The sequence below is a fragment of the Brassica rapa genome, chromosome A06 (genome assembly GCF_000309985.2).
Source record: "Brassica rapa cultivar Chiifu-401-42 chromosome A06, CAAS_Brap_v3.01, whole genome shotgun sequence".
In the NCBI taxonomy this organism is placed as follows: domain Eukaryota; kingdom Viridiplantae; phylum Streptophyta; class Magnoliopsida; order Brassicales; family Brassicaceae; genus Brassica; species Brassica rapa.
Genome location: NC_024800.2, coordinates 23,176,765 through 23,198,357, shown reverse-complemented (window position 1 = coordinate 23,198,357; position 21,593 = coordinate 23,176,765). Strand labels below are relative to the sequence as shown.

The window sequence follows — 21,593 nt, the reverse complement described above, 5'->3', positions numbered from 1 at the left end:
TAACTTTTTAAGTAGAAGAGAGATGACAGAAGCAACAAATGAAACTAAAAACTGGTTCCAACAAGGTTTACAAGGCAAAATTCTCTTTCTGATGTCTTTGCACTTATTAATAATGGTTCTGGAGCATAAACGCAAAGTGGATTTCTCTAGGGCCTAATCAGATAACATTCAAGCTTTAGTTGCAACAGAGACTAGAAGAAAATGCCAATTGTGTAGAGAAAACCGACTCAGCCAAAAAAAAATCAAAGGGCGGGTTGGATTTTATCCTTTTTCGGAAATTCAATCCGGCCACAGAGACGCCAGTAAGCTCCTGTGTGGAACAGAGACTTCTCAAAAACCCAGATGTCACGTACGAGCACCTGCAGAGCCAACAACCTTATATAACTCACTTGCAGGTAAGAGAAGTTCTTAAGCTTCCAAATTGGTTACAGTAAGAAAACTATTATTTGTTGTAGCCTAGAAACAATCATAGCTTCCTCCTGATGCCCCTATTGCAAAAATGAAGAGAAAGAAATGATTCAATATACTTAACCTCTTTTTTCTTGTCTCCAGCTACTACATTGCCTTTTGCATCGTAGGCTTCAAATTTCTGAAGATAGTAATGATATCCAGAACTCAGTACAGCTTCAAATGCATTAGATACAAACTGGTGACTAAAGATAACACTGACCTGCTTTGTCAGAAACTCAAGTGTCAGTTGTATGAATGCTTTACTAAGGTCCGTCCTGTCGATGCCTATCTGAAGAGTTGTCAAAAGGATGAAAAAAATATTAGGGTGAGGTTGAAAATCCACCAGTGTCCTGTTGCTTCAGATTCAACAAATGTATTGTATAAACACTTGCCAGTCGAGCTTGCAAAGTTTTGATTTTGATGACCGGCTCAACCATTTCCCAGTACACACTACCCCACATGGCTTCTCTTTGTTTAATTTCGTTCTTCAATGCCTACATTAAAAAAGAAACCAATAATTGAGCACAGTCTTTATGATACAAAAAACTGATAACCAATTCGTTGGAAAGCTTACAGAATACATCCTCTCAGTTACGTTTTTCCTTATAGTCTTCTTGTCACCATTCGCCATCATAATGTTAATCTGAAGAAAACCATGCATAGCTATTAGCTAACTCGAGATGATTTGTAAAAAAAAACTCACTATAAGAACCAAAACCAAGTGTACAAGCACACACCTCTTTGTACAGCTCTAGTGCTTCTATGTAGAACTTGTTCTTTGAGTACCCAGTCTTTCTTAACTTTGCGATAGCGTAGGCACTTCTTAGCTGAAAATTTAGAGTTTTGACATGTCATTACTATATTTTTGGGATATAGATTCCAGTCTAGATAATGGATGGAGATGTTTCAACCTCCCGTACGAAGTCCTCTTTGGTTCTTTTCCATCCGCTTCTTGTGAAACATCTATAATGCAAAAGAAAGTAGTTAGCAACTCAATTCTAGGAGAAAATTTATGCTCAGACAATACTTGGGACTTCAGAAAGTGACTACCAGTGAAAAATGAGAAACAGCATTTTTCAAAACAAAAAAATTGAGAAAGTTAGTCTAATGCTAAAGTTACCTTCGCCACCACGGGATTTTCTCATGGAGTGCATAGGGTTCGTAAACAAATCCAGGGCTTACCATGGACACTCTAACAGCTCCCTGCATTTGTAAATAGTGATGTCGTGTGAGACATCAAACCATAGGAAACAACTAACATTTGAAAGAAAGAAAAAATGCAAGAGTGGGGAACTGAAATTGAGTTAGTTAACACACCGTTTTCTGTAGCTGAGGTGGAGCCTTTACTTGCGTTGTAGCATACCTTTTGTCACTGCTAAACGGAACAGACTCTGTAATCTAAGACACACACAAGAAGAAACAACAAAAAATCATGTCTATGATCAGACCCCAAATTGGTCAATAAGCCAATGATAAGTCTGGTGATTACCATTGTAGATCGAAGCAAATGTGTGCTGGCAGCGTTGTGGCTCTCATATAAGCGTGAACACACACTTTTTCCAAGAGTGTCAGGAACTGGACATGTCAAATTACATTACTAAATAACTCATAAAGGATCAATTTCACAGTCAAACAAGTGGAGAAATTGGGATGTGGACTCATTACCGTGACAAAGAGAAGAATGATAGCTCCTCCAACGCCCCAATCTGAAACCATTTCCAGCTTGATTCCAAGAGAACTCATTTCCACTCCGAAAACTGGAAACAAAAGATAAAAATGGATTCTTTTTAAGCTGATGCAAGTTATATATCACATCGAAGTAATCGAAACTGGATGGAGATGCTAAAGATCGAATCTTTTTGCGCTAAACTGAGCTTCGTAGATTCCAAAAGGTTCAACAGCAAACGATTCACGCATTTCCCAATGCAAATCAAAGGAAGAACAATCAAGTTAGGAAGCTGCTTACGGAAGTGAAGAAGATTGTCTTGATCCAGCTGTTGTCAACAGTGAACGAACTGTCTGAAACCTCCTCACGAGCGCCATTTTCGATCTCAAAGAAAAACCCTAGCTTTCATTTGATCTCAACTCCCATCCTGTTCGACTTCGATCGACGGGGTTTAAGGTGGATGAGATTCGCTGCGTCGCGGAGCACCGTATGTCGATGTGCCTCTCTTCTAGACTGAGTACGTGTCGCTACTCTGGAAACGCAGACGCATGTTTCTGACGATAAGCAAAAAAAACATGAGACGCAACTCTGGAACGCAGACGCAAGTTTCTAACGATAAGCACAGGTTGCAACAACACAACCGCAGAAAACATATTTTAATAACCAAACCGCGACAATGGAGACCAAGTGAACCAACACAAACTGAAACGCCTAGGACAAGCAGCAAAATCGCGTTTTAGGACGCGTTTATAAGAATCTTGGTTTCTTTTGTTCATTATATTATACAGTACAATAACGAAGATCACATCACCAAAGGCAAAAAAAAGAACAGAACATGAATGACTCAAAAGTGTTCCAAAACAATGTCCATTTGTCTTGTTTGGTCTTAAATTCTTCATTGAGCGTTTCACTTTTTCCTGTTTGAAGAAGAAGAAGACGCTTTTCAGTTATTGGACCGTCAGAGAAATAGCAGCAGATCGAAGCTTCAACTCATCTTCTTTCCATTTGGATTCCGGTGCAGCTGCTCCAGCTATAAATACCTTTTCAAGAAACACAGACGAAACAAATGAGTCATATGAATGTGGAAGTATGAATCTTAAAGAGTAATCTTGAGTTTGCAGCAGAGACCCTCCCCCTGTTCACAGCGGCTACTAGAGCAATACGTTCTTCATCTCTCCCAAACTCGTATAGGTAGTAATTTCTGCATCCAAAGATAAACAGATGAAGAACATAAACTGCCGGAACTGATGGGAGTATAGTTCAAAAGGAGACTTGCCTGAAACCTTCTTCTTCCTTAACCTTGATTGTACGAGCAGAGTAAATCGTTGCGGCACCTGCTTGTGTTGAAGCTATTAACAAACAATGACCAGAACCAAAAAGACAAAGAAAAATGAAAGAATCTCAAATGCAAGACTGTAAATGATTTTTCAAGATGCATATGATTTAGAGAACCTGGAACAAAGATTCTTGCAGCTTCCTTCAATGATCCCAGTTCAGATATATCTTTAGCCTATTTGAATCAGAGAGAATCTGATTAGCTCTCCGGCAAAGTGAACTTCTCAAAATTCATTTTCATAAAACTTGCAAAAGAAATGTTTTTGTGCAAACCTCTAAGAAAGTGATCTTAAGGGAATTTGAAGGGCGAATGACCACGCTCACAACTTCTGATCTGCATCATCAACACATTGATTTGTCACACAAGTTTCCTAATGAACCACTTGTAGTTGAATGGAACAATTTACAGAGGGAAGAGGGAAAACAATACCCATCAGGAGATGCGAAACGAGCAGCAAAAGTCTTTGGCTTTGCCTTGTCCCCATAGAGAGACAACCCTGCAGAGTAATCCTAAAACATGAGGTAACACACAATGTCAAGAACAATGATCACTTCATCTAGAAAAAGGAGTACTAATTCAGACTTCATTACTAGGATTCCACAGGCTATCAAATACACATTTCACTGTAGCAAAAACTCTCCAATGCCATATCAAATTGGCTAGAACAACCACTGACATAGACCCAACTTGGCAGCTAAACAGAGTGTTCTCACTCACTAATTAACCAGAGACTACCAAATTAAAAGCTAAATTTCCACAAAGACTCAAACTTTTCAGCCAGAAACCACAAAAGTCTACAGCTTTAACCAAATGAGCAGCCTTTGCATGATACCAAACGAAACTACACTCATTAATTCGCATTCATAAGGTATTAGCGACAGAGATACACACACCTCAGGCTCCGTGAAGTCAATAAACTGAGGTGGAACCCTGATCGAGAACCCATCGCCAAAGTACTGGAACCAAGAGTTAGTATTGGCAATGGCGAGTCTAGCCGGTTTGGGAGACTTCGGAGGTTCAGCTAAAGACTGCAGAAGTGGGTTCTGGAATACGAAGGAGACGAAACAGAGAGATGCTGTTCTGAGCACCACATCTCTCCGAAAGGTGGGGACTTTAAGAGATGCAGACGGTCCTAGCAGAAAGAGACTCTTGGGTCTTTTAGGGTTTTGGGGTTTGAGGTTTGGGGGATGGAGAGAGAGGAGGGAGTGAAGTAGAATGGCCATGTGGAGAGGAAGAAGATAGAAGAAGAAGATTTCATCATAGCTTGTAATGGATAAGAAGTTGTAACTAGCTGAAGATAACTAGGAAGACAAAGGTGCAAGCTGAGGGATAATTTTGTAACTTCGTGGTTAATTTAAGAGTCATTTAATCATTTATGTCTTTGGGCCAAATCATTTTAGGCCCATTAAGCCCAAAGTTTTATAACTGGTAAATGATTCTCGGAGCTTGACACGGCGAAGTCATGGCGGCGGGGGAGAACTCGACGGAGGCAGAGTCACAGTACCTTTATGTACTCTCTGCTTTCCTCGCAATGGAACCGGTGGACTCCGTCATTTCTCTCGCGAGGTATACACCGTCTCCGCCGTGAGCTTCTTTGTTTAGTTTGTTCCGGCATTTGATTCTTGCTTTCTGTATGTACTTTTTAATGTAGAGGATGTTCCGGAGGATCACTTACGGAGAGTGTCCAGAGGTTTCTCTGGGAAACTTGCGTTAAAGCTGTAAGTAAAGTTACACTCTTCTGCTCTGCTCTCGTTATACACTAGCCAGAGAAAGTTAGGAGCTTTATGTTAAGACTGAAACTTGAGTAGTATTAATGTGTGAGTTACTCTACACTTTTGTTTTGAACTCTTTCATCTGTGTAGACTGCGAGTGGTAACGCATCATACGCGAAAAGGTTACTGAAGAAACTCATAACTGAAGTTGAGTTGGAGAAAAGTGAAGTGTTAGATGAAGTGTACGAAGAGTATGCTCTTCACATGTCAGAGGCTTCTAAGGTGTACTTTTTTTTTGTTGTTATTGAGGTTTCCGTGTTTTTGTTAATTTATGGAAGACATTAGTTTTGTGGTTAGGAGGATGCATTAGTGAAAGAAAACATAAGGATCACCAAGTTCATCTCTTTTCTTTTCTCAGAAGGTGAAATCCTGTCTTTATGAATTTTTTTTATTGTGTTTGCGGACTCATCTGTGGATTGTTTTTAGTAGGTTTATTATACAAACATCCAAGTTGTCCAAGTTCAAGGAAGTTAGTTGTTCCGCTGCAGTGTTCATTGAACATGCTTGAAGGAGATACCGGGTAAGAGTCTTTCTTTGACTGCCATTGATTCATTTAGATGCACGAGTCTTTTTCCACATCGTTCACCATGTGTCCTATGTGTCTAGCAGGTGTTCAATCTGGCCTTCAAGTTTGTTTTTGTCAGAGTTTGTTCTGTCATATCCAGAGTTATTCACTGACAAATCCTGTTTTGAGGTTAGTTTGACATCTTGAATTTTAAGTTCTGATCAGTTCTGTTCACTTCATGATTTGATGGGGTCTTGTTTTAGGTTGGTTCTGGAGTTGGTTTGGTCGGCATTTGTCTTGCACATGTAAAGGCAAAGAAGGTAATCCTTAATTACTCATTTCCAACCTTCTCATCATATAAGTACAAAACATGTTGAGCCCCAGATTTCTCTTCTGCTAGGTGATATTAACAGACGGAGACCTCTTAACTCTGTCTAACATGAAGCTTAACTTGGAGGGGAACCACTTAAACTATGATGACGAGCTGCTCAAACAACACGGAGAAGCTGAGAGCTCAGTAAGTAGGAGTTTCTTTGTACTTTCTGATTCAGAGTACATATGATTCATTTAATTGATTTTTTCTCCATTAAGCAGCGAGTTAAATGCATCCATCTCCCATGGGAAACTGCAACGGACAGTGAACTGAGCGAGCATCGTCCAGATATTGTGTGAGTAAACCAAGAACCATTTGTTAAAAGATGTTGCTTATGTCACTAACCCTTACGTTCTTATCAGTCTAGGCGCAGATGTAATCTATGATCCTTCATGTTTCCCTCATCTACTTCGGGTTCTAGTAGCCCTTTTAAGAGGACCAACCAAAAGAGACAATGGCTCTCTCGAGACTGAAAGACGCATCCCTGCAGTGGCATATATTGCATCTGTGATCCGCAATGCAGACACTTTCAATGCGTTCTTGACACTTGTGGATCAAATGGACCTTTCCATCACAGACTTGACCGAAGAACTTAAGCTTCCGTATGAGCTTTTACCGTATATGTATTCGTATGACCGCTCAAGCGTCCGGCTCTTCTCCATATCCTCCAGATAATCTGTTAAGCATTTTTGTTACTTTACAACTGAAACTACAGGTTCTTTGAAACTTGTTACTATATGGTAGTTGGTTGATCAGGTCAAAGGTTTGGTTGTTAAAATTGCCGTGAGTGTTTCATCTGGTTGTAGCAAAACAACCGCTAAACAATATCACTGCTTGTTACTACAAAACGTTAAGAGTTTGGATTTGAAGAAAACTTATCATCCTTGTGATATTCTGATACGTTTGAAGCTAGTAGACTGCCAATACTTTACCAGTAGGTTACAGGCTAGCCCAATAGAAAAGCAAGACAAGAGAAGCAAGTTGGAGGAAAGGATCTAGAAGAGTAAGGAATGAATAAAGTAGACAAAAGCACATGGGGTGCTTTGTTATGAGGTGTGGGTGTGTGCATTGCTTCTTGCTTCTTGGTAGTCACATAGACAAGAGGACATGGGGTGTCTCTTAGTATTAGGCTTGTACGTGTGTGTGCAACCTAGGACTAGTATAAAGTAAAGAGTAGGACTAGTATAGAGTAAGAGTGAGTAATGGAGAGAGTGTCTCTCAATGAGTCTTTCCTTATAACCCATATCCAATATTGAAGCTTTCTTATTTCACTTTCACGAGTCTTAAAGTTTGAGTACAAAGTTCTTATCATCTTCTGCATAAAGTTTATTTTACTCTCAACTTTCTGCTCTGTGACAGTGATCTGATGTCATTGTCGAAATAAATTATTTGATTTATTGGTTATACAGAACGAATCTCGATCTTGATGGCTTATTTTATTACATCATCACTCACCAAACTCGATGTGGCAGGAGATAAGATAAGATGCTTAAACTAATTTGAAAAGATCATATAATTAAATAGGAAACTTTTTTTATCTTTTCGCAAAAGTGAGAAATAAAGATTTATCTTCTTTTACGTGAGGTCAAGATTCTCTGGCTGTTAAATATATAACGAGAGACACGGACAAAGGCAATGACTTTCTTTACCCTAAGTTAGTAGAGTGATCATAGAGCGTTTGATTTCAAAGCAATATTCTGTAATGGAGGTGATTCACGCATGGTCTGCTCCAAGATCACTCAGCACATCTCTCATGTACTCCTTTGCTCAGGTACTTTTCTTCTTCTTGCTTCACTGAGAGAAGACTTTGAGTATTCCTGCAGTTATAGTTGTTTGGTTTCTCTCTGAATCTATGATGATTGAAAATAAAACAAACATTTGATTCACTGAAAAACATTTTTGTGGGTGTGAGTTTGTAACTTGAAAAGATGTCTTTTGGTTTATTATGACTCAGAGAGATGACACTGAAGTGCAGGACGAGCCATTATACGCTGCATATCTTAAATCTACAGGTGCTGATAGGCCATACAGAGATGAGCTTCTCTCTAAGATGGTATGTCAGTAATTGATTTATGTTACAGTGCATTAAGGCAATGCTTAGTCTACTCATTATGAGGAGAAATCAACATAATTGTAGGAGTGTGATGGAGACAAGGTGGTGAAGGACATCATTTATGCCCCAGGGAACAAGAAATATAGGTTCTGTAAGGTTTAGACTCCGATCTAGAGACTTCAGTTTTGTTTTTATATCGCGCTGTGTTTGGGATAAGATTGTGACTTGTATTGTGTTTCTTGCCCTTCTGTGTACAGCATATATCGAAACAGAGACTTCTTGGTTTGCCAAGTGAGCTCATGAGCAAAGGGAAGCACTTTATCTTGATACGCAATCCCCTTAACATATTGGTTAGCTTTATCAAACTCAATTCTACTTATCTTGACGTTATGTGTCTGAATCTTTTAAAGGTTTGAGATGTTTCTTCTCACTGTTATTGTTTTTGTTTGAAATTTTTATTGCAGCCTTCCTTTGAGAAGGTGCACCCTTTATCATTTTCCGAGTTGGGATTGGGAGAGTTAGTTTCGATATACAGCGATCTCTGTCAGATGGGAACACCACCAGCAATCGTCGATGCAGATGAGCTTCAGCAAGATCCCGAGGTGAAGGTTTCATTGCAATATTATGAAAATATTGACAAGAAACTCAATTCTTGCTTGTTTTTGTTTGTTTGTATCATTCTATTTCCAGGGTACATTACGTGGTCTTTGCAATGACTTGGAGATACCGTTTCAAGCCTCTATGCTTAAGTAAAACTCTTTACCTTTCTCTTGGATTTGACTTGGACATTGACTCATTGTTTGTGTGTTATTGAAGATGGGAGGCTGGTCCAATACCAGAAGATGGACTATGGGCTTCATGGTGGTACAAGACTGTTCACAAATCAACAGGGTTTTCGTCTCCTAGCAACTATCCTCATGTACGGGTTTGGGTTTGGTACAACTAAAGATTCTGGAACCCAAAATATCATTCAAACTACATTGTGTGTTTTCTATTGTTTTCAGACATTCCCTTTGAAGCATTACGATTTGCTGGAGCAATGTTTACCGCTATACAACATCCTCAGGCGCCACGTGAAGCATAAGTCCTCTCTCTTGACCAGCACCTTAACTCCTCCCAGTCTTCCAGTTCCTGAAAACGCTAAGCTTTTCGCTTGGGTTGGTGATGAGATTGTGCCACGTGAGATGGCGAAGGTGCTTGAACCATACATAGAGATCTCTGCTTGTTATTAGCTGCTTGCTTTGAAACTCTGATGTTCTTTATTCTTGTTTGAAGGTTTCTGTTTTTGACTCGGTCGTGCAAGGAGGTGACTCTGTATGGGAAGGTCTTAGGATATACAAAGGGAAAGTATTCAAGCTTGAAGAGCATCTAGATCGGTAAGAAGCAAAGTCAGAATACAAACCTGAGCTGTTATTCGAATCATTCTTGTTAATATGTTGAAAGTATTGGATTTTAGAATGTTCGATTCAGCAAAGGCTCTGGCTTTCAACAATGTCCCAACCCGGGAGGAGGTAAAAGAAGCCATCTTCAGAACTCTCATAACCAATGGGATGTTTGACAATACACATATAAGACTCTCTCTAACTCGTGGCAAAAAGGTATATTATTACTTACACTTTCCACCAAGTTCAAATTTATTTATATGTTTTAATTTTAAACTCAAACAAGCTGTGATGACTTTGTTCAGGTCACTTCTGGAATGAGCCCTGCATTCAACCGTTATGGGTGTACTTTGATCGGTAAAGATTCAAATTTGTGTCTTTTAAGCATGCTAAGTCTCTGGAATAGGGTATATGGCATGAGATTTTGTTAATAATGTAGTACTTGCCGAGTGGAAGCCTCCAGTATATGACAACGATGGTGGGATCGTGCTGGTGACTGCAACTACTCGCCGCAATTCACCCAACGTATAAGTCTCTGGAACTCTCATAAAGTCTTTATTGTCCATTGTTGTTTATGCTTCTCTTGTTTTGTTTCAGAATTTGGATTCTAAGATTCACCACAACAACCTCCTCAACAACATACTCGCAAAGGTTCCATCTCTCTCTCTCCTCCGCATTAAGTTTAATCTGTGATTATGTGTCATCTGTGTAAGATGCTTTCTTTGTCATAATGACACAGATTGAAAGCAACAATGCCAATGTGGATGATGCAATCATGCTTGACAAGGATGGCTTTGTGTCTGAAACCAATGCAACCAACATTGTAAGATCATGGTGAAGAAAATATTTATTCTCTAGAAAAGCCAACTGAATGGTGGAGGTATTGTGTGTTTCATGCAGTTCATGGTGAAGAAAGGCCGAGTTCTCACTCCCCGTGCTGATTATTGTCTCCCAGGCATCACCCGAGCTACTGTAAGAGAGAAGAAGTTACATTCTTTACTCTAACATGTCTCAGTGGCTATACAACATAACCAAACTCATCATCTCATTAATGTCTAGGTCATGGAACTGGTGGTGAAAGAAGACTTCATCCTAGAAGAACGAAACATCAGCTTGTCGGAGTTCCATACAGCTGATGAGGTTTCCTCATCTTTTTCCCTTTATCTTCGAATCTTAAAATGATCCAGTGAAGATATAATTTCAATCTTTATCCAGGTATGGACTACAGGAACTATGGGAGAACTTAGCCCGGTACATACATTATTAGTCTCTCTAGTTTAATGCATTCACTTTTGTGGTTTGTCTTATAAATCCTGAGTTCATTGCTTTTTTTTTTAGGTTGTGAAAATTGATGGACGAGTGATCGGTGAAGGAAAAGTAGGACCGGTAACAAGAAGGTTGCAAAACGCTTACAAGAAACTGACCGACGATTCTGGCGTCCCAATACCTACTTACCAAAAGAACCTGAACACATCATGTGTTTGATCAATAGAACACACAAGGTAACTTACGTTGCTAAATGGTGTTAATTTCTATAATATTGGTTATGAATCGCATGCTTAAGCTATTTATTTTTCAATCAAACGTCATTTGTTTCACAAGAATGATAATCTGTAACTCAAAAATAACGGTATAATGGTAACACTAAAATTTAATTTTTTAGGTCAACAAACAAACAAATAATTAGAATGTAAACGAAATTAGAAAGGTGAACCAAACTCAAAGTTAATGTAAACCGAAAAGAGGTCCTAATCTACTTATTAAACGATCATACGAGATCTTTTTTTTTTTTGTAACATATAGTAAAACCTCTATAAATTAATACTCGATCAATTAATAATTTTTATAAATTAATAAATTTCGCCGGTGTCAACTTGGACTGGTTCAAAATTTGACATAAATCGGTAAAATGATAAGATAATAATTTTTTAGAAATTTTTATGTAAATATATGGTCTTATTATAATTATAAATTAATAACTTATATGTATACATATTTTATATAAGTAAAAACCTATTATTATATTGTTTGTTTTATATTCACAATGGAATTATCTTTATATTTCTTTAACACTTAATATATTTTCATGATATTTAGTAATATTTTCTAAAATCACATTTAAGTTCTATGCAATATATATTATATACACCAAATAATATAATAAAAGTAATATAAATGTCAAATTTTAACAGATAAACAATTAATTTCTATACACTAAAATCAAATATATTTTTTTTATTTTAGAATAAATATATCTTAAAATAATAATCTCATTAAAGAAATTTTTGTAAATTTAATATCTCTATAAATTAATAAAGTTTCAAAGTCCCAACATTATTAATTTGTTACTTACGTTTTCTTGTTCCCATAATTTATTTTTCCTTTTTCAACCATGGTGCAAAAATTAAAATTGTGTGTCTAGATTGATATTTGGAAAACCCAAAAACGATGGAGGAGAGTTTGGCTGACCGAGATAACAAGATCGGCCAAGATCGAGGCTCATCAAAGGCTTGAGAAATCGAAGCTTATGTGACCACATTTGAATCGAGACAGGTCTAACATATGGAACCCTAATCTATATTTTATTTTTCATTTTGGGGAAAAGTAATGTTTTCTGTTTTATTTTTATCGAGATATAATAGAGGAATGGGTTTTGCGTTTTTTCTTCTGTTTTAAATTTGTTATTGAAATATATTATTATATATAAATGGCATTCTGAATTATGTGTGGAAAGTCATTAGTTATTTTCTCTTTATTAGAAAGCTAACTTATTGTCCATTTTCTTTTCATGGTCATTTTGTCAAACATCTTCTTTTGTCTCTCGATTCCAAATAATTTTGTCCAAATGAGATGTATGGCTTTCGGAAAGAAAATGAGATAGTTATGTCTCTTAGTTCAATCTTCTAACTAGGTCTCTTCGAATATTATACTTTTTGGTATCTCGAAATCTGGTTCAAAAGATTCCTAGAAAAGGTATATTATGGATCAGCAATCTATATAGTCTGTTCTCCAATTCTAAAAGTATTCTTCAAGTAAATAGTTTTTTTGATATTATTATTCAATGGGTCAGACTACAAGATGTGGTAAATGAATCTAACAAGGACTAATGTTGCAGATGCACTATTGTCTGCTAATCTATCGGATATGTGCAATCTAATTGTGAGGTATTTTAACAATAACTGAAGCAACTCAAATGGAATATTGTGGCAGAGCTTTGATCACCCAACAAACGTTTTACTTCCAGGAATGATACTTGGATATGATCTTGGAATAGAGTATATGATCCTTAAGTTTCTCTTTTGGCCTCATAGAAGAATGTGCCAAAACTTAAGAATCGGATGTACTCCATTCCATGATTATATCCAAGTATCATTCCTAGAAGTAAATGTATGTTAGGTGACCAAGGTTCTACCTTAAGATCATGTTTGAGTTGCTTCGGTTGTTGTTAAAGTAGCTCACAATTAGATTGCGTTTGATAGATTATCATACAACATTGTGTTTGCAGCAACAGTCCTTGTTAGATTTGTCTGCCACGTCTTGTAGTCCGACTCATTGAACAATAAGATCTGATAACAACTTATTTGAAGAATACCTTTAGAACATGAGAGAGGACTACCTAGATTTTCAATCCATAATATTCTTCCTCGGAATCTTCTGAACCAGATTCCCAGATACCAAAAATATGATATTTTAAGAGACCGAGTTCAATGATCGAACGAGGGAACATAACTATCTCACTTTTTTTCTGAAAGCCACACATTTGAGCTTAAAGTCGACGGAATAATAATAGTTAAAGAAAGAAAAACGTCGAAACATTTCTTTGGATGCAATTATTCGTAACCAAGAAAGAGACAAAAGAAGATGTTTGACAAAATGACCAGAAAAAAATTCATTTTTTTAATAAAGAGAAAAGTACTAACTCTGACTTTCCACACATACTCGAAAATACAATTTATACATAATAGTATATATTAATAACCAATTAAAAAGAAATAGAAAACACAAAGCTCATTCATTCCTCTACTATACCCTGATAAAAACAAAACAGAAATATTACCTTTCCCATAAAGGAAAAAAAATATCTTAGGGTTCCATATGTTAGACTTGTCTCGATTCAAATGTTGGTAACAAAAGCTTTGGTGAGTCTTGACGATTCTCGATCTCGCCCGCTCTTGTTATCTCCGTCAGTCAAACTCTCCTTCACCGTTTTTGGTTTTTCCAAATATCCATCTAGCGCACACAAAATATTTGCACCATGACTGAAAAAGAAAAAAAAATTATGGGAACTGAAAACATAATTATGTTACAAAGAAGAAGATTTCATATGATGGTTCAATAAGTAGATTAGTACTCTTTTGGTTTAAATTAACTATTAGTTTGGTTTACTTAACTAATTTCGATTTCATTCTAATTAGTTGCTTGTTGATGACAAATTTTTTTTTTTTTGTTAGGACCACTATTTAGAGTCGTTAAATTTACAAGTACTGTAAACCCACTTTTTGGGGGAGGTAAAATGTTAAGATAATAAAAGTATAAAACCACATTTGAGTTAGTGATCACGATAGAGATATGAAGCTTCGATTATAGAGAGTATTGGGCCAGACACTACCAAGATGCTAAAGCCCAATACGAATGAAGATGTGAAGCCCAGCTCCAGCTCTCCTTCCTTTTCTGTTACAGAGCAGAACGCTCAAAGATCATGCAAAGCGAGTGCAATGAGTACGACAAGGCCAGCTCACTACCCTGCAACTTCTAATAGATTTGATTGTCTTATTCATTTTTCAATGACACTGCCTTTACTAGGTTAAAGTGTGATTCTTGTATAAATAGAGAATGACGTTGTAAAAGATCTTTAAACTGAATAAAACTAAAGTTTATATTTTGGTATAAGGTTTTTCTTTAGATTCACATCGATGGCTAAGAGCAGGACCGTCTAACAGTACGAGTAAGTGGAGCGGTCGAATAGGATCTGAAATATAAAAATAAAATGTTTAATTTTTTTTAAAAATATATATATAGATAAATTATGGTAAAAAACTTTAAAATTTTAGATATAATGCTAAATTTAGAAATTATAATTAAAAAAAAAAATTAGACAAAATTATTAAATTTTAAAATTACTTGATAAAATATACGATTAATAATTTTTTTGAACCGGATCTAAAATTAATTTGAGACGGTCTTGACTAAAAGCTTTCTAATTGATGTACAAGATCGATTACACACTAACATATTACAAGATAGCTCAAAGCTTGATCCAATCTACACTTTCACGGCGAGTGTATCTTGAATCACCGATCTCATATAGATCGAGTCTAGACTCATATGTCTAACCAATTACAACATCAAGCATGATCTTAAACATCTCTCAACCTCCCCTTTTATACTTCATCTTCTTTATATTTCATAGATCTAACGGCAAAGCCTCTCACCCATCTAGAATCTTCCCCTTGCTCTAATGCTTCCACGTCATCCTCAGTACTTGCCACGTCAGAATCTGATAGATGATATACCTATCATACTTATCATGAGGACTAACTATTTAAAGTCATGAAAAATCATGCAAGTAAAACCACATAGAGTTAGCGGGTCGCAATATACTATGAAGCTTCGATGGCTAAGAACTTTCTAGAAGGATGTCAATATCAAAGTAAACCTACGAATGAATAGTGTTAAAGATTAGTGAAGGGAACGCATTTTTGAAAGTTTGGTTAATTCATGTTTAAATCTGTTGGTCTTCCCTTCTTGTGAACTAAACAAATGTCAGTAAAGTAAGTTGTACTGAAGCTTCATCGGACGTCCGCTTTCCACTTTGGAACCGGAATCGGAAACGGAACCTTGTGGAAGCTTAAAGAATTTCGTTTCCAAAACGCTTCTAAAATATTCTTTTTAAAAACACGTTGGAAGCTTACGATACTGTTTTGGAATCACGCTTCCGTTTTTCTAAGAACACAATGTCATAAAACAAAAAAAAAATCATAGTTTAAATTTATCTAAAATCCAAATTTTAATAGTAATGAAATAGAGACAATAAAAACATATGAATATTAAAACTAATACAATAAAGTATCTTTATGCATAGAAGTATTTATTAAAGATATAGTATATATTCAAATATATTGTATCAATGATTTATGAAGTATTAAACATAATTAATATAGTAATTTCTTTTAAACTTTATTACGTGTATTTTCACAGTTTTAATATGAAATCATTTCAAAATTATTATAAATGAATAAATGATTAATTTTAAGTTTAAAGCATATAATTTTTAGTCCTAAATTTTATAAAATTTTCTTATATTTAATATATATATATATATATTATATGTATAAATAGATATATGCTTCCAATACGTATCTGCTTCCTAATTCTTTTTAAAATTTCGCTTCAACGCTTCCATACGCTTCCGCTTCTACGTACCTGTCCGTTCCCATGTAACATAAGTAAACTTGTTATAATGGAGCTTTTTTCATACTAAATCCAATTAATAAAAAAATGGTCATACAAAAGGTTAGAAGAGTTTTTTTTTTTTGAATATCGTGTAAGAAGAGTATTAATGATCATATATTTTATAAAAGGAATCATATTCTCATCTCTTATATATTAAAAGAGGAGCATTGGAGTTAATGCTTTCACACCAAGTTGGACACGTGTCTATTGGAAATACATTCTCACAAATAAGTTTCCTTATTTGCTTCCTCTATAAGCAAATTTTTAAAGAGTTTCCTTATTCTACAAAAAAAAGTAACCAAGTAATGTTTTGGACTTCTCACGGGAATCGCAAGGCGGGGAGTTTTCTCTTCTTCATTCTTAAGCACCTATTACTTCAAACGTAATGTTTTTAAAAAAACCTTCGGAGTTCTACGTGGAGACCGACTCAGGAAACGACGACCAAGTGACCCCGAAGCTCAGAACATTTAGACATGCTGTGGTTGAAGACAAGCCGCTCTGGCTCAGCTTCAGACGAGACATGACCATTCATCTGAAAGAAGAACACATCAGGAACACTTTGAAGACGAGAAAAATCTGTATCATGTTCCAGCGACACACGACATCATGAACTCCGTTCTGTCCTCTTGAGTAACACTTTGAAGACCATCGTCGGTCATGGCGGGTCCGTGCACATCGCTGGAGTTTAGGTGGATAACTTTTCCAACGTCTGATTTGAGACGTTCTGCGAAATCGCTAGACGGTTACAGTGTGTTGTTCTTCGGAGGGCTGCACGAAGACAGGATGCACCATGATATAATGTGTTCGACGGCTCTCCACTGCATAATACACTGAAGCTCCCCACTGCATGACACATTGCGAAGCTCCCCACTGCATAACACATTGAAGACATGACGCATCATGATATCCGCGGGGTTATTAATGCTATAATGTGCTCGACGGCGATTACTCTGTCTACCAATTACATGACGCATCATGATATAAGGTCATAAATCTTGGTCATAGTGATACTTACACTCGCGAGAAGAATGCGCATACTATGAGATTAAATGAACTATAAAGAGTATTATCACTCTGTCTAATATTGTTCTTGAACGTGACTTCTTCTTCTCACATAACTTTGTTCTTCAATGTGTCAATCTATACGCATGCTTGCGATATAAAGACTATAGAGGAGTATATAGAATCCCAAGAGGAGTGATCGAAAGATAAGATGACGACGTCCCAAGAAGAGAAATCCATTTATCTGTTACTCAAGTGAACAGAACGGAGAAGATGAGACGTCTTTTCCTTTTCTCTTATAAGGGATTTGTTGTACTATATTTAACGTCTCATTAGTTTGTTACGTGAGAACTCTGTATAAGAGAGAGTTTAACAGAACGTAGATATTGTAACTATAGGGATTTTAATTGAATTAATGAACCGAACCGGTTGGTTCCGAGTTGGAAAATCAATTGAAATCTGCGAATATAACCAATTCGTTGGTTGCTGGCCAAGGCAAAAAATATATGATAATCAACTAACATAATCAGTTTATGGCAATATACTTATATCGTAGTGTGCTGGCCGAAATATAACTTTCTGTTATCGTAGTGTGCTGGCCGAAATATATTGTAAGTTTCCAATTAAGAAGTTAGGTGCTGACAAAAAAAAAAGTTAGGTTTTCCCTTTTAAGTTTTATATTTGTGATTTTTAGATTTTGATGAAGATTTCATTATGTCACCTGAAGAAAATGAAGTGAACGATGGTAGAGAGAACCAAAATTAGTTGATGTGATTTGGTGTTAGTTTATTTCCGTTATTGACAATTTATTATAATGATCTTTCACTTTGAGTTTATTTTGAATTTGAAGTTTAATTTATTATTCAAAATAGAAATATAAATATTTATAAATTTTATATCTTAAATTTTTTTAGATGTCATAACTTTTACTTTGTTACAGAAAATTTTAAATAGTCTAAACTATTTTTTGATATTTTGTATGTAAAATGAAAATAAAAATATAAAAACTAAAGTTAAGTATTTTATAAATACCTTTTAAACATAAAATATATACATATCGAAACTATTATTTTATGTTTTAACAACATTTAGAAAATATTAAACTATAGTTTTTATATTAATTTTTTCATAGTTAATATATTATTATATAATAAAATTAATTCATTTATTAATCCAAGATTCACCCGCGGTCGATCCACTGACCCATCGACCGGTAAGTCCTTTTAACATAATGAGAAAGAAGGTTTTTGGATAAGCTTTAAGAAGTAAGAACATGCTAACGTTTATTATGGTTGTTAATGTCAACATGGTCACATTAAAAGATACAAAAGCCGGCAATACCACTCTGAGGTTGACTTAAATAATAATCAAAATTATATTAAAATTTTGATAATATTTACGATGATGCTGGTGAATTTTTCTGATCACTTAATAAAAACTTTGAATTTTCTATTTTTTATAACTTATAGTATATGGCCCTTATTTATTAGCTATTGATAATATAATAAGTTTGAAACACTCATATACTGAAGCCTAAAAATTTTCGATGGAGGATTATCTACACCGAATTCTATAAAAGAATGATGTATCTTTCAATTAATGATTACTTAAGATATTTATTATATATTTATTTAAAAAATGAAAATGATCGCATTAAATCAACTGATTGTATCAGGTAAGATATCAAGTTTTTTACATAAAATTTGCAATAATCGATATATATTCCAACTGCATATCTATCACCGAAAGAAAGAAAAACAAAAATCAGTTTAATCGAACAAACCAAAATAAATACAGTTTCCGAACGGTTGTTATATTTTAAAAGAGTTAAATCTAAAAAAATCTAACCTAAAACCAAATCGATGTCTACACTAAAAAGATCTAATATCTTTTTATCTTATAAATATTAAAATTAATAATTTTATTCCGCGCAAGACGCGGATTATCACCTAGTATATTATTATTATATGGTCAAACATTCCAAAAAAGTATTATGACTTTACAACTGGAAAGTTCTCTCTGTTGACGTGTCACATTTGCTGATAACATATCCCTAATTGGTCTCACAACCCTCTTGAGTCGATCCTCGTCTCTTCTTCCCCAAGTCCTCAACTTTCGAAATAATATCTCTCTATAAACTTCACATTCTCCTCCTCTTATGTGGTAAATGTAATAGTAAGTAAACTGTGCTTTTGGGATTTCGAGAAGCATGAAGAGTTTCTTACCGTTGACCAGAAAGCAAAACGCTTTACCAGCTCTTGTCCTGTTTCTACTATTATCCGTATCAGAGCTAGCTTCAAGTCAACCCGCACAACACAGCCACAGGCTAGCTCTCACAATATATTTGGTCATTTTTTGTGTAATCGCCTTTTTCTTAATCTTGGCATTCCTCCCCGACTGCATCCGCCGCTGCAACGAAGCAGTCAACGGCAGCGTTGACCCTTCCGTAGGAGGAGCGAGGGGAGAGACTAACGCGACAGTTGCGCGTGGTATCGACGCGTCGATGATCGAGACGTTCCCGACTTTCATCTATTCGGAAGTGAAGACACAGAAGATCGGGAACGGTGCGTTGGAGTGTGCTATCTGTCTGACCGAGTTTGGGGACGATGAAACGCTGCGTTTTCTACCTAAATGCGATCACGTGTTCCATGCGCACTGCATCGGTGCATGGCTACAGGGTCACGTAACTTGTCCCGTTTGCCGCACGAATCTTGCTTATAGCCAGCAGCAGATGGCTGAACCTGTCGAACCGGAAGTAATAACCGAAACGGATATCGAGTCTCAGCAACCGGTGATTTCCGAACCGGTAGTGGAGAGTGTTGCACGTGTCAAATTAGTGAGGTCACACACCACGGGACATTCCGTGATATTACCTGGAGAATGTACCGAGCGGTTTACGCTAAGGTTACCGTATGATTTAAGAAAGAAGATAAGGGCAAATTGGAAAATGAACCGGTCGAATAGTCTTTCGGTTCTACCGAGGAGTACTGGTAAACCGGTTGACCGGTCACTGGATCGATGGGACCAGTGGTTATTCATCAAATCACCGCAGTTTATGTGGCGGAGACGGGACGATGGTTCTATTAGGCGAGGTCGTGGTGATAGCATTTAAGCAAATGCAGTACTACCGGTGACTCGGTACAAGCAGACCGGTGGAGTTTTCTTAGAAACACTTCGCTTGTATGGAGTACGTCGGTTGAAGTTAATAGGGACGGTGAAGGAACATCATCGGTTCAAGTTCAACGTACCGAGACAATATTGCTCAAAAGTTTTGTTTGTTTTTGTGGAATTGATAAAGTGACTATTTCATTTTATTTAAAGGTGATTTTTTTTGGATCTAAAATAAATAGGTCATTTTACATAATTTATTCTATCAAAATAACAATATAGCTTCTATCAAAAAATTTTTTTTCTTGCCTTCCCAAAGAAAAAAGGTTGAGCATTGTTCATACAAATAGATAATACGCAATTCTTTAGCTTTCTTTATCTTTTCTTGTAAGATATTGAATGTCAATCCCATATGGACAAGGAAATTGTGTTTATGTACGTTTTTCAGTAATATCATTCGTAAACTACTAAATTAATATCCCCTTCTGTGTAGTTCAGACACTAGATAATCATAATCTTATCCCCACACAGTTCAGACAAGTAATCATTTGAACTTTAAAATACGAGATATTAACCTTACTTGATAGCTGATACCAAACATAGTTTGTATACAATCTTATTATGGAATGAATCATATACATTCCAAATTATATCAAACATAAAATAATAGCGACTTCATTCTCAATGTATACATATCTATATAGACGACGATTCTTGACCAAAAAAGAAAAAAAATATGGACCACGACTAGGTCGCCTTCCTAATGGATAAACACAAACGCAGACGTAATTGCAATTTTGTTTGTATGATCGTTTATTCTCTCGAAATAATTAATGCTGTCCTGGTGACTGGTCCAGTGGAAGCCTCCGGCATATGCTAACGATGGCGGAATTGTGCTGGTGACTGCAACTACATACACGCCGCAATTCACCAAACGTATAAGTTTCTGGAACTCTCACAAAGTGTTAATGTCCATTGCTTTCTAGGTTGTAAAATTTTATGGACGAGTGATCGATAAAGGAAAAGTAGGACCGGTAACAAGAAGATTGCAAAGCACTTACAAGAAACTGACGGATGATCAATGGCGGACCCAGAAAATATTTTTACCTGGGTCATGATTTATACTTAAGCCCAAACAATAGTAAAAAGCCCATACAAAAGCATGAATTTTTTTAGAAAAATGGTGCAGGAAGGGAATTGAAACTGGGTTAGGGGTGTCAAAGATCAAAATCAGTGAAATGAGCTACTTTAGACTACAAACTTAAGCTTACAAACCAAATATCTAATTTAACCTGTTGCAGTTGACCCACCTTCCTTCCATGTAGGTCCGCCTCTGCGGATGTTCAGGCATCCCAATACCTGCTTACCAAGAACCTTGAACCATGTGTTTGATCAAATAGAATACACAAGGTAACTTACGTTGGCCAGTGACGGATCCAGGATGAATTTCTAGCGGGGCAGAATGACAAAACAGTAGTAATATATTTATAAAT

The 21,593-nt window shown here is 36.2% G+C and overlaps 5 protein-coding genes and 1 non-coding gene across 13 annotated transcripts; 3 read left to right on the top strand and 3 right to left on the bottom strand.

Moving 5' to 3' along the window:
* Window positions 1–23: 23 nt before the first annotated feature.
* On the bottom strand, window positions 24–2,729 carry LOC103874542 (39S ribosomal protein L45, mitochondrial). Its single transcript, XM_009152964.3, has 12 exons — window positions 2,417–2,729; window positions 2,116–2,207; window positions 1,940–2,025; window positions 1,768–1,848; window positions 1,571–1,653; window positions 1,362–1,413; window positions 1,188–1,277; window positions 1,025–1,093; window positions 843–944; window positions 671–739; window positions 533–589; window positions 24–359 (listed from the first exon to the last, which is right to left on the bottom strand). Exons 1-12 carry the CDS (start codon window positions 2,491–2,493, stop codon window positions 243–245), a joined length of 975 nt encoding a protein of 324 aa, XP_009151212.1. The 5' UTR covers window positions 2,494–2,729; the 3' UTR covers window positions 24–242.
* A 104-nt stretch (window positions 2,730–2,833) lies between these two features.
* On the bottom strand, window positions 2,834–4,746 carry LOC103874540. 4 transcript variants are annotated; one of them, XM_033273823.1, is made up of 7 exons: window positions 4,346–4,746; window positions 3,882–3,961; window positions 3,725–3,785; window positions 3,569–3,626; window positions 3,393–3,465; window positions 3,245–3,317; window positions 2,834–3,146 (listed from the first exon to the last, which is right to left on the bottom strand). In XM_033273823.1, exons 1-7 carry the CDS (start codon window positions 4,673–4,675, stop codon window positions 3,102–3,104), a joined length of 720 nt encoding a protein of 239 aa, XP_033129714.1. In that variant the 5' UTR covers window positions 4,676–4,746; the 3' UTR covers window positions 2,834–3,101. The 4 variants fall into 4 exon arrangements, with proteins under 4 accessions (XP_033129714.1, XP_033129715.1, XP_018508092.1 ...); XM_033273824.1 differs by having other exon boundaries at window positions 2,835–3,146; window positions 3,393–3,450; window positions 4,346–4,743; XM_018652576.2 differs by having other exon boundaries at window positions 2,838–3,156; window positions 4,346–4,743.
* A 96-nt stretch (window positions 4,747–4,842) lies between these two features.
* LOC103874539 (putative uncharacterized protein DDB_G0277003) lies at window positions 4,843–6,985 on the top strand. 3 transcript variants are annotated; one of them, XM_009152962.3, is made up of 10 exons: window positions 4,843–5,018; window positions 5,104–5,170; window positions 5,315–5,446; window positions 5,522–5,585; window positions 5,654–5,744; window positions 5,834–5,918; window positions 5,993–6,049; window positions 6,130–6,246; window positions 6,324–6,397; window positions 6,465–6,985. In XM_009152962.3, exons 1-10 carry the CDS (start codon window positions 4,915–4,917, stop codon window positions 6,775–6,777), a joined length of 1,104 nt encoding a protein of 367 aa, XP_009151210.1. In that variant the 5' UTR covers window positions 4,843–4,914; the 3' UTR covers window positions 6,778–6,985. The 3 variants fall into 3 exon arrangements, with proteins under 3 accessions (XP_009151210.1, XP_018508088.1, XP_033129687.1); XM_018652572.2 differs by having other exon boundaries at window positions 5,651–5,744; XM_033273796.1 differs by having other exon boundaries at window positions 5,522–5,587; window positions 5,659–5,744.
* LOC103874538 (branched-chain-amino-acid aminotransferase-like protein 2) lies at window positions 6,918–14,413 on the top strand. Of its 3 annotated transcripts, XM_033273752.1 has the most exons (20): window positions 6,918–7,155; window positions 7,512–7,873; window positions 8,057–8,155; window positions 8,240–8,311; window positions 8,413–8,505; window positions 8,620–8,757; window positions 8,846–8,904; window positions 8,972–9,074; window positions 9,160–9,348; window positions 9,431–9,531; window positions 9,612–9,753; window positions 9,843–9,894; window positions 9,977–10,062; window positions 10,135–10,188; window positions 10,277–10,360; window positions 10,438–10,509; window positions 10,597–10,677; window positions 10,753–10,788; window positions 10,876–11,039; window positions 11,960–12,281. In XM_033273752.1, exons 2-19 carry the CDS (start codon window positions 7,805–7,807, stop codon window positions 11,020–11,022), a joined length of 1,677 nt encoding a protein of 558 aa, XP_033129643.1. In that variant the 5' UTR covers window positions 6,918–7,155; window positions 7,512–7,804; the 3' UTR covers window positions 11,023–11,039; window positions 11,960–12,281. The 3 variants fall into 3 exon arrangements, with proteins under 3 accessions (XP_033129643.1, XP_033129644.1, XP_009151208.1); XM_033273753.1 differs by lacking the exons at window positions 6,918–7,155; window positions 11,960–12,281 and adding an exon at window positions 13,989–14,413 and having other exon boundaries at window positions 7,244–7,873; XM_009152960.3 differs by lacking the exon at window positions 6,918–7,155 and having other exon boundaries at window positions 7,244–7,873.
* On the bottom strand, window positions 12,771–12,920 carry MIR9554 (microRNA MIR9554). The gene has a single exon (NR_128611.1). It is a non-coding gene; the product is annotated as a microRNA MIR9554 (primary transcript).
* A 2,108-nt stretch (window positions 14,414–16,521) lies between the features above and the next one.
* Window positions 16,522–20,835, top strand: LOC103874829 (E3 ubiquitin-protein ligase ATL31-like). Its single transcript, XM_033273817.1, has one exon. The coding sequence runs from the start codon at window positions 19,202–19,204 to the stop codon at window positions 20,102–20,104; it is 903 nt and encodes a 300-aa protein (XP_033129708.1). The 5' UTR covers window positions 16,522–19,201; the 3' UTR covers window positions 20,105–20,835.
* The last annotated feature ends 758 nt before the right edge of the window (window positions 20,836–21,593 follow it).